Raw genomic sequence first — 12,419 nt, 5'->3', positions numbered from 1 at the left:
TTAAATTCATACCTAGGGCTCTACAATTTTCCTGACCATGTGACTGATACAAAAACCTCTAGGGCCCTTGCTATAAGGACGGCAGGTAGCCTAGCGGTTAGAGTGTTGGAAAATGAACCGAAATTTCAAATTATCAAAATACTCCAGGCCCTTGTCATAACTAGGCCTAATGCCTGGGGTTTTCATGGTCAGGGCCTGTATTCACAAATTGTCTCCTATTCATTATGATTTAAAAGGCAAAACTGATCCTAGATCAGCACTCCTACTCTGATAGGCTTTGTGATAAGAGCCCTGATCGCCTACCCACCCATCTTTCTTCTGGTCCACCACCCCAGCCAGGAGTGAGGTGGCCTCGTCAGACAGCCTGATGTCAGTGTGTGCGTGGAGGAACCGGGTCACAAAGTCCTCCGGAGACATGTAGTGCTCATCGTTCTTCTGGATGCTGGCATACTGCAACGGCAAACACATATACGCATGCACACACACACACACACACACAGACAGGCAGACAGAGACACACACACACAGAGACACACAGACAGACAGAACCCATCGTTGATTTGTTAATATATTATCTACTGATTGAGGAAGACACTGTACACATGTTCAATCCTTTGGGCTGACATCTAACTTGAGATCATTCACACGTAACTCGAGAACATTCGCATAAATCATGCATTGATGTCAACGGTAGAAATTTGAATTGTGTGCAGGGTTCTCAAGTTAGGACTCAGACCTCAATGGGGAAAACGATAAATGTGCTACTGACTCTTGTTTCGGTGACTTGAGCCAGAAGAAGGCCACAAATTAATGCATTATTAGCAATGGCTTTCCAGTCTTGTAAACAGTGTGCTAAGGCAATGTTGGTGAGCTGTAGGCAAATGTATTTTTTACACAACTGACCTTTAAGAAAATAGCTTTGAGCTCAGTAGGGTCTGCCCTCCTTTGTCCCTGGAGAAATGAAACGAAATGACATGAAATGACATCAAAGACCACAGTTATCATCAACATAATCAACAACCAAGCTCTTGTCATCACAATATTGTGGTAATAACCTGATAATAATACACTTTTTTAATGTACAATTCTATTAATAGGCATATTAAAATAATGTTTACTTAGCCTACATGTCTTGTTACAGTAAGATACTTCCCCCACTTTGTAATAAAAGTGAGACCATGTTTAGGATTCAACAAGTAAGTTTTAGGCCTACTCTCTTTTTAAATACAATGATCTAATGAAATGGGCTGGTCATACTAACAGGGGATTCAGCTGTTTACAGTTAATTGGAGGAGGGAACACTTTCTTCATTCAAAAGAGTGGCGCGAGGCAGATGATGACACAAGGCACGTGCCGAATTTATGTTGTAGAATTTGGTACATTGTCACATTATGTGAAATCTCTGCGGCGCCAATGGCGCGTGCAACAATAGTAGCCTATATTACTGTATGTATATTGGGAGAAGCGTCATGTAGCATAAGGCTAACCAAGGTTACCAGCACTGAGCTTATAAAGCTTACCAGGCTACAGCCGGCTTCAAGTCAAAGACATGCTTGCTAATCAGCCGGTGGCACGAGACGTGGGGAATGGGACAGACAGAGACCACCGGTTTCAGTGACAGGTCGGTCTGATAACCGGCTTCCGCATAGTGCATCACAGGGAAAGGATGTATCCCATTACCACCTTGCCCCGTAGTCCCGTCCTCCTCACTGTAAAGCCCCAATGTCATTGCCACTGGCTAATGTTAACCTCGAACATCCTCTTATCCGGCTAACTAACGTTCGTAGCTAGCTGGCTAGCCATCTATCAATAGATGGGGGAGGAAGTCAGTGTGTGAGAATGTCTTCCGTGCATTTAGAGGTGTCGTTGTCTATTCCGCCATTGTCTATTTCACCTACTGACAAAATGTTTTTTTCCTTGATAAGGGTGAGCTTACCTTTGCAGCCATAGCAAGATTACTGTCAACCAACCAAGCCCACTCTGACCAAGCAAACCCGGTAATTTCCTTTTGCTTGACGACGTTCCCATGGAAATCACGCAAGGCTATCGGATGGTGCAGAGAGGAGCTCAAGGCGCCTCAAGCGTTCACGTGGTATGGAGCGGTGAACCGGTAGCGTGGTATGGAACTGTTAACCGGTTGAGGTTGTCAGTGTCTGGCATCATCATCATGTAACTATCCTATTACTGTTCGTGAATACACTGTTACTACACAGGTATTAGAGGAATGTGTTGCCAATTAATTACCAACTGGCCCTATGCCTACACAAGCCCTGATACATTTAGTTAAACATCTAAAACTATTCATTTTTGATAATATGCCTATGCACCTTTCCTGGCTGCCATTGAGTGAAGAATGTAAAAACATTCATGTTACATCCATATCATTGTGTCACTCCACAATGATAAAATAAGTATGGAAGCCCATTCCCACCACCCCAAAAAATATATATATATATTGATACTATCGGAAAAATGTAGAGATACTAAGTCAACATTTTGAGATACTAACTCCACATTTCGAGATAGTAGAACATACATACAGTATAGGGTATGTTTCTTCATTTGTAGCATTATGTGGCGATTACCATCCATCCATGTTGCAGAGATCAGCACAGCAGGGCGGCCAGCTTGTGGCAAGCTGGCATATCATTCGGTTCGATAGAAAATATTGACACAAAAGCGTTGAAAATGGGGACAAAGTACTGTAGTTGAGACTGATCTGCCTCATGATCTGTCAACTCATGCACAATGAATCTGTTCTTCAGTCTGATCAACTGTAGCCTACTGATAACAACCACAGCTGCAGGTAACCTAGAGAAGCCTATCCGCTCTGATCTCCTCGGCCAGGGGAAAGTAAGCCGTTACGACATGTATTTATAGCCTAAAATAGGCCTATTTATTTTTGTTGAGAGAAAATGTGAATGTGATCAATTTTGGTTTATATTCAAACTTCGAGTGGCTAGGCTACCTAGACTTTATCAATCCAAAATGATTTACTGTAATTCATCAATCAACACAACAGTAATGACATACTGTGTGAGTAACTTTTTAATTACAGATGCAAAGGCCTACACAATGCAACCCTGCATAAAGCAAACCTAGCCCTGTTAGTTATATTGTCCAATCGCAGTTGTTGTCATTTTCTTTTAAAATAAACCACATGACCTGATTAGAAAAAATCTGGTCCCATCATAGCCCATATAGAGTGCATTCGGAAAGTATTGAGAACCCTTGACTTTTTCCACATATTGTTACCTTACAGCCTTATTCTAAAATTGATTAAATTGTTATCCCCCCCCCCCCCCCCACACACACACACACCCATCAATCTACACACAGTACCCTATAATGAGAAAGCAAAAACAGGTTTTTATAAATGTTTGCACATTTATTAAAAATAAGAAACTGAAATAACAGAATTGCATAAGTATTCAGACCCTTTACTCAGTACTTTGTTGAAGCACCTTTGGCAGCGGAGAGTGCGACCCTGCCTTACACAGGAAGCGGCGCAGGTCCTGGTCCAGGCACTTGTCATCTCCCGTCTGGACTACTGCAACTCGCTGTTGGCTGGGCTCCCTGCCTGTGCCATTAAACCCCTACAACTCATCCAGAATGCCGCAGCCCGTCTGGTGTTCAACCTTCCCAAGTTCTCTCACGTCACCCCCTCCTCCGCACACTCCACTGGCTTCCAGTTGAAGCTCGCATCCGCTACAAGACCATGGTGCTTGCCTATGGAGCAGTGAGGGGAACGGCACCTCTGTACCTTCAGGCTCTGATCAGTCCCTACACCCAAACGAGGACATTGCGTTCATCCACCTCTGGCCTGCTGGCTCCCTTCCTCTGCGGAAGCATAGCTCCCGCTCAGCCCAGTCAAAACTGTTCGCTGCTCTGGCACCCCAATGGTGGAACAAGCTCCCTCACGACGCCAGGACAGCGGAGTCACTCACCACCTTCCGGAGACATTTGAAACCCCCACCTCTTTAAGGAATACCTGGGATAGGATAAAGTATTCCTTCTAACCCCCCCCAAATTGTAAAGTGGTTATCCCACTGGCTATAGGGTGAACGCACCAATTTGTGAGTCGCTCTGGCTAAGAGCGTCTGCTAAATGACGTTAATGTGCCCCTGAGCAAGGCACTTAACCCTAATTGCTCCTGTAAGTCGCTCTGGTTAAGAGCGTCTGCTAAATGACTAAAATGTAAAATGTAAAATGCAGCGATTACAGCCTGAGTCTTCTTGTGTATGACACTACAAGCTTGGCACACCTGTTTGGGGAGTTTCTCCCATTCTCTTCAGCTCTGTCAGGTTGGGTGGGGAATGTCGCTGCACAGCTATTTTCAGGTCTCTCCAGAGACGTTCAATCGTGTTCAAGTCCAGGCTCTGGCTGGGCCACTCAAGGACATTCAGAGACTTGTCCCGAAGCCACTCCTGCATTCTCTTGGCTGTATGCTTAGGGTCGTTGTCCTGTTAGAAGGTGAACCTTCGCCCCAGTCTGAGGTCCTGAGCGCTCTGGAGCAGGTTTTCATCAAGGATCTCTCTCTACTTTGCTCCTTTCATCTTTCCCTCGATCCTGTCTAGTCTCCCAGTCCCTGCCTCTGAAAAACATCCCCACAGCATGATGCTGCCACCACCATGCTTCACCGTAGGGATGGTGCCAGGTTTCCTCCAGACGTGATGCTTGGCATTCAGGCCAAAGAGTTCTCTTGGTTTCATCAGACCAGAGAATCTTGTTTCTCATGGTCTGAGGGTCGTTTAGGTGCATTTTGGCAAACTCCAAGCGGATGTGCCTTTTACCGAGGAGTGGCTTCCGTCTGGCCACTCTACCATAAAGGCCTGATTGGTGGAGTGCTGCAGTGATGGTTGTCCTTCTGGAAGGTTCTCCCATCTCCACAGAGGAACTCTGGAGCTCTGTCAGAGTGACCATCAGGTTCTTGGTCACCTCCCTGACCAAGGCCCTTCTCTCCTGATTGCTCAGGTTGGCCGGGCAGCCAGCTCTAGGAAGAGTCTTGGTGATTGCAAACATCTTCCATTTAAGAATGATGGAGGCCACTGTGTTCTTGGGGACCTTCAATATTGCAAACATTTTTTGGTACCCTTCCCCAGATCTGTGCCTCAACACAATCCTGTCTCGGAGCTCTACGGACAATTCCTTCGACCTCATGGCTTGGTTTCTGCTCTGAAATGCACTGTCAACTGTGGGAACTTATATAGACAGGTGTGTGCCTTTCCAAATCATGTCCAATCAATTGAATTTACCAGAGGTGGACTCCAATCAAGTTGTAGAAACATCTCAAGGATGATCAATAGAAACAGGATGCACCTGAGCTCAATTTCGAGTCTCATAGCAAAGGGTCTGAATACCTTATGTAAATAAGGTATTTATGTTTTGTATTTTTAATAAATGTGCAAACATTTCAAAAACCTGTTTTCGCTTTGTCATTACGGGTATTGTGTGTAGATTGATGAGGAAAAATGTGTATTTAATCCATTTTATAATAAGGCTGTAACGTAACAAAATGTGAAAAAAGGGAAGGGGTCTGAAAACTTTCTGAATGCACTGTAAAACCATTTTACAGTTGATTTTTTACTATGTTATACCCTCCAACTTGGATCCGGAGTTTTACCTAGTTAGGTTAGCCCAGTGGTTCTAAAACCTCTCCTCGGGGACCCCCAGACGTTTCACAATTTTGTTTTAGCCCTGAACTAGTTCACCTGATTCACCTAATCAAGGACAAGTTGAATCAGCTATACTAGTTCTGGAATAGATCAAATGCATGTACCGGCTGTGGGGTACACGAGGAGAGGTTTGAGAACCACTGGGTTAGCCAACCAGATCAGGAAAAACTCTGGGCCCCAGGAAAAATGATAAATACAAGTTAAATAGGTATCCATTGCATTTTCAACTCTACTGATGGTTTTGTCACAAAAACTGTTGGATACATAGCAAATGAGGCCACTCTGGCCTTGGCACATGTGCTCTAGGCAACAGCTACTGTAGCAGATACTGTGTGGGTAGGCGTGGCCACGGGAAGTAGGGGTGCTGAGGGTGCTGCAGCACCCACAGAAAAATCAAAAAAGAAAATATATGTATTATATATGACAAAAGTAGTGCACTGAGCCTTTACTAGTCCTGTATTAGTGGACCGATATAGCCATCTGTAGCGTGGGCAAAAACAATCTCAGCACCCACCGAACATCTTCACACTACTAGGTGGGTAGGCAACCTATATTATGAGATTATGGATAAGAGCGATATTATTTGTATTTGTCAAACGGCAGCCAAGCATCGATCATCATGTCACCAGAATAAGACCCTCAATATTTATTGGAAAGTAGCATCAAGTTCATCACCTTGCACTTTCATCACCCTGTGAAGTTCATCACAATTTATTTAATCTGTAGCCTAATAATTAATAAACTGCATGGTTTCCTGAGTCGTAGTGGGAGGACCACACAACATATCATCATGTGACTCCAAGTTCACTTTGATATGATGGTTATTCTATCAATATTTGAATATAATGGCGTTTCCACTGCCATTTTTCACATAATACATTTTACCAACACAAAAAGATCCCACCATGTCCAACGAACAAATTTACATGTACATTTTTTTACCTACATTTCCTGTTTCCATCAGCCCGGTTGTGACTTTTTTCATCCGTCAGGTAATTTATCCACATGAAATGGTTGGATGGAAGCGTGGTTAGTGTCTCAACATTTTTACTTAGGTATCTCGAAATGTTGAGTTAGTGTTGATTATTTATTTTTTTATTCGTGGAGGGAATGGGCTTCCATAAATAATAGAAAATACAGATTTTTATTTTAACCACATTGTGGACCACTCAAATTGAGTTTTGAGACACTAAAAACAATCATAGTCGAACATGGTACAGGCGTCATCTATAATGCATTACATAATCTATACACATGTATAAACAAAAACAAAACAAAGTACAATGTAGTATGTCGTAATGGTCTTCTGTTGGCTATTTCTCCCATGAGTATAGTAGCTCTTCAATGAGTCATAAAGCTTCTCAAGTTTCAAGTTTTATTAGTCGTATGTACGGGATACGCATGGTATACATCGTCCAACAAAATGCTTACTTGCAGGTTCCTTCCTCGACAACGCAACAACAATAAGAAATAGTAAAAAATAAGAATAGGAACATAAAGTAAATGGCAAAGAACCTCTCAAAGAACCTCTCAAAGAACCTCTCCTATAGATCTGAAAAGGGGCATTTATGGAAGAGAGCATACAAGGTTTCTGCTCACACCTATTCCCCACAGTAAATGGTTCCGCTACTTTAGATTTCCATTCCATCCCTCCATGCTTTGTGTAAGGGGGAAAAATAGAGGGAGAGAGAAAGAGAGAGAGAGAAAATTCCATGACTACAAAAGCAAAGGTTAACATTACTCACAGCATAAAAACAATTTAAAAGGGAGCAAAGGGCCCTAATGGCACATGGTCTTCAAAGAAAATGCATTTTGCGCTCAAAATAATTCATAGCTTTTTGCCAGTGGCTTTTCGAATTCCCGGATCACCAGCATGAACCACTGTATTTTTCTCAGCAGGCTGTCTGCTCCTCTCAAAATGGCCTTCACAGGGAATAGCCCATATCCCCCCCCAAATATTGATGGCACAGTCTACCCTTTATTGGAAAAATGGCTGCGAGTAACGTTTTATGAGCTAATCTCATAACCTGCATTTAATTTGGTTGTGTGACAATATTTAAGAAGATTTAAACATTAATATTTGGTCCTTTGACATGGTATTACTATGTTGTATTAAATTACTACTTATTTGTGGCATTTACTGTCGGTAGCACACAGAGGTGTGCTATAGCTTGTTGCGGTTATAATTTGTAGCATTTGTGAGCTGTGAGACCTTGTTGTTTTGCATATACATCCACTCTTTGTTCATGTGAAAAAAACTTTATCCATAATCAAATTGTGAGGGATTTACATGACAAATAGGCCTTTGGGAAACAATGATGCTAAATCATTTAATTCCCTGATCTGATTTCCCTGTCTTATTTTTAGGAACAGAATTGCACAACTAAAACTCATTTGAAAGCCCAACTGAATCACGGATGTGGTCCTGGACTGGTCCAAGGTCCCATGAGAGATTGAATAATGGGGATAAACCCTGGAACCTCTGACCCCTCCTGGCCTGGGGAGTCGCTGGATCACCTCTCTGTCCCGGAGGACCCACGCGTCCGGACGGAATGAGCGATGAGTGAATGACGACCATCTTCTATTTTTAACCATCTAAACAGTGTTTCAGAAATAGACCCTGAGTTATAAACAAATGATTAGACCACTTTAGGCCTCTCTACCGACAACACAGCCCCTATTAACGGTAAATAACTGTGGACCCTAGAGGTCAAAGGGGGTTAAATACTTTCTATTAAAAGTAACAGACACGAGGGGATGTGTTCTTGAAAAATTGTGTATTGGATTTGAAATGCTGACAGCTTAATGGCGGCCTCTCAAATAGCGCTGTAAATGACCAGTTTGGTCTTACTTTTATTGCCGTCATCTGTCAGTCACTCAAAGGTCATTTTTTTCTCTTTAAGTGGATTCACATAGTTTTGTAAGTCACCCTTTGAAGACTTTATTCTGTTTTTGTCCCTCCCACGATTTTCTCTTGTAGGATGTGACTTTGGGTTGGAAGATGTATTCATGATAAGATAATGAGATTCAGAGAGGTGTGTGGTGGATGTAGACCTGAGAAAAAGGGTCACCATCCGGCCATAGTTTTTCCATTAATTAAGTTAAGGAACCATTTTCTGTACACCTAGCCATCTCAATCTCTACCAGTCAGAGTGTACATACCTCATATCAAAAAATACTATTTTTGTTAAAGCGAATAATCATATCCAGATGAATTTGTCCAAGGCCTTTCAGTATATATCACAGGGAAACATTTTAAAACCCTCGCCAATTCCAGTCGTGTTAGCTATGTGGCACGTAAAGCAAACATCAAGTGTCTGCAAACAGCTAAGCCTTGCATTGTGCAACAACAACAAACCCTGTAAACCAACGGCTTGCCAAAATTGTTTTTATATAACTTGTGACTTGTTGGACCAAACCACAATACAAACAAGCTGTCCAGATAGTGTGGGTGGGAGGACTGAGAGAGACAAATGTGTTTTGCATTATAATAAGAATATGATGAGAATAGCCATTATAAAGCATTTTATATAATACAATATTTTATAATGCTTATAAAATGAAATTTACATCATCTATAAATCAAACACATTTAAGATGATCCTTACTGTATACAGTATCTTACAGTAGTGGGAAAAGTACTCAACTGCCATACTTGAGTAAAAGTAAAGATACCTTCATAGAAAATGACTTAATAGAAAAGTAAAAGTGAAACTCACCCAGTAAAACACTACTTGAGTAAAAGTCCAAAAAATATCTGGTTTTAAATGGAAAAAGTACTCAATTGTCATCCTTGAGTAAAAGTAAAAGTAAATGCTATACATCAAATTCCTTACATTTATAAGCAAACCAGACGGCACCATTTTCTTGTTTTTATTTATTTATGGACTGCCAGAGGCACACTCCAACATCCTTTACAAATGCAGTATTTGTGTTTAGTGAGTCCACCAGATCAGAGGAAGTAGGGATGACAATGCGTTATATTGATAGGTGCGTGAATTTGACCATATTGATGTCCTGCCTGAGCATTCGAAATATAACGAGTACTTTTGGGTGTCAGGGAAAATGTATGGGAGTAAAAAGTAAAAAATAATCTTTAGGAATGTAGTGGAATAAAAGCCAAAATTTTCAAAAATATAAATAGTTAAGTAAAGTACAGATACCCCAAATAAATTACTTAAGTAGTACTTCAAAGTATTTTTACTTAGTCACTTTACACCACTGGTATCTTATTACTGTATACAATACGTTTTGTGCAATACTTTGGTATCCCAATATGTACAATTCTTTCTGCCTAGCAACCAACAATGTATCTCTTGATCTATCTCCATATCTAGCCAATCAGGGTGATGTCAAACACAATGCAGGAACATCATCTGTAACATGCAGTACTTTAAAGTGGCACCGCTGTAAAGATCGTACCTGTAATAGACCATGACAAGCGCTTTCTTGTTTACGCTGAAATAATTATTTGTTTGAATAACATCCCAATGACTTACTTAGCCAATCAAACTCGCTCTGGTTCCATTCAAAGACCAGACTGATAAATAGTTCAGACATTAGACATGGGATGGAAGATGAAATATTACCGTTTCTACTCACAGTTGTCAAGCTCATAGAGATTGGTTTCTAAGACCTGACCCCACACAAGTTTTTTTTAAAGACTATAAGAGGGAGATGATAAGGTGAATTGACCTGCATTGCTGGGGACGTTATTCTTGCATTATGGATTTACTATACATTTATTTACTATACATTTTTCTACTCATTCAATACTCCACTCACATCGCTAACCACACGCAAACTCAGGCATGCACACACACACACACACACGCACACACATTCACTTGCAGCCTCAGTCCTCCCCCACCCCTTACCACCACTGTCCACCCACTCCTCCTCCTCCAAACCTCAATGAGACTGCTGGCTTCTGGATGAATCTGTTTAACATCTTTCAGTTCAGATGAAGAGCTACACTAAACATGCTCAGGGGCATCTGGGATGGGCTGGAATTGGCCTTCTGGAGGGCTGGGCGGATGCACCCGCCGGCGCGGTTTGAGAAGGTCCAGGCGGTCAGTGGGGCTTGAACCCCTCCAAAAAAACAAGGGCTCACACTCAGGCCTGCAACCCGAGAGGGCGTAGGATCCCACTCCTAGGCTAAATGAACCCAGATGTTGCCCACAAACACAGGGTCCAGGCATTCTGGTTAGAGAGGGATGGATGGAGAAAGTGAGAGAGGAGGAGAGGGGTGTGTGGAGGCTTTTGGTTCTTCTCTTCCCTCGGTTGAGGCAGTTGTCTCTCAGATTCCTGGGCTTTCTCATAATCACTCATCACAGGGGCCGCCAAGTAGCATTGTGGGGAATTATCAGAGGGGCGTTTGTGTTTGAACGAAACGAGTACACCAGCAAATCTTTAAGTATTTTCCTCTTCCTCTTCCTGAAGAGTTCCCATCTGGCCCTATAGAGTGAAGACCAGTGGTGTGGAATGTGGAATGTAGAATGTGTGTGTGTGTGTGTGTGTGTGTGTGCTTGTGTGTGTGCAGCCCCCACATTGATTACATATTGAAAATTTAAGGGATTACACCAGGGAAAGGAGATATTGATCTGTAATCACAATTGATTGAGGAGGATGTCAATGACCAGAGTTGATTATGCACTACAGATGAAACACTTTGTCACTAAAGTTACTATTATATCTGAAATAAATCTTTGTATTACTTCAACAAATGTGAGTTAGAGATTAATTAAGTAAAGAAGGCGTATATATTTTGTTTATTTAGCTTAGCCCCAAGAAGGCAACCTGCAAGACACAGCTCGGCTACTACCAATAGTGGGTGGGATAAGTTTAGAAAAAAATACATTATTGAAAAAGAGGGGAATGCCCATGCATGCATCCCCTCATCCCCTCTCTCTTCTAGCCTGGGATTCAAAGCTCCTTTTTCCTAGCAGGATTTGGCGGTGTTTGTCAGTAGAGACCCTTAGAGTAACCTGTGTCAGTCCTAATTGGTCAGCCTCGCCTGATGCCATCCAGACACCAATCCTGAAACACACACCACTTTGTTTGCGTTTATGTTTTTTTCACCGAAACCTCCCCTTTCCCCCAATCCCAAGCAGGGGAATAAACAACACATTTCCTTTTTCATTTCGGTAAGCCCTCGCCTGCTTTAGTTCATACCTAAACCACTTTGCCACTCGGAAGACGAATAGTTAAATTAAGGGTGACTAAACTTCCCTGAGTGAGTGAAATGAAAAAGCTAAATTCAGGTTTTGTCCCTCTGTAATCTTGAGAGTAAGAGAAATGTAAAAAACTCTTACGCAATACATTTGTAGTAGGCCTTCAATGCTTCAAATTGCTCAGTGAATGCACGTGGCAATATCCATCAATCTCTATTGAATGTGTTGGTCTTGCTAGGTGATTATGATCTGTTTGAGACTTGAAAAGTGAGCCAGCACAGTACAGCTTCTTTGAACATCGTCATGAGTAAGACATCGGCACTGAGGTGATGACATTTGTCTGATATACCTAATATAGCATAAGCACATCCGTGTGTCTGCGTGTGTGTGTGTGTGAGTGTTGGTGCACGTGCGTGCATGTGTGTTTGTGTGTGCATGTATGTATGACTATGTCTGTCTTTATGCTAGCCTGTCTGTGTGTGAGGGAGCGCATGCCTGTGTAGATGGATGGTGTGTGTCCTGCCTCAGGCTTAGGCAGAGATTTGGAGCGTTGTTGTCATCTAGCGAGTAG

The 12,419-nt window shown here is 42.2% G+C and overlaps 1 protein-coding gene across 1 annotated transcript in view; it reads right to left on the bottom strand.

The window, feature by feature from the left end:
* Positions 1–2,077, bottom strand: part of LOC121572085 (calcium-binding mitochondrial carrier protein Aralar2-like) — a 97,874-nt gene extending 95,797 nt beyond the window's left edge. Inside the window, exons 1-3 of the mRNA XM_041883978.2 lie at positions 1,937–2,077; positions 904–951; positions 308–450 (exon numbers count right to left, since the gene is read on the bottom strand). Coding sequence (XP_041739912.1) covers positions 308–450; positions 904–951; positions 1,937–1,948 — 203 coding nt within the window. The 5' untranslated portion in view covers positions 1,949–2,077. The remainder of the gene's footprint in view (positions 1–307; positions 451–903; positions 952–1,936) is intronic.
* Between the last annotated feature and the right edge of the window lie 10,342 nt (positions 2,078–12,419).

Source organism: Coregonus clupeaformis, chromosome 8, assembly GCF_020615455.1.
Source record: "Coregonus clupeaformis isolate EN_2021a chromosome 8, ASM2061545v1, whole genome shotgun sequence".
NCBI lineage: Eukaryota > Metazoa > Chordata > Actinopteri > Salmoniformes > Salmonidae > Coregonus > Coregonus clupeaformis.
The sequence above is the reverse complement of the archived record's forward strand: the minus strand, read 5'-3'. Positions and strand labels throughout refer to the sequence as shown.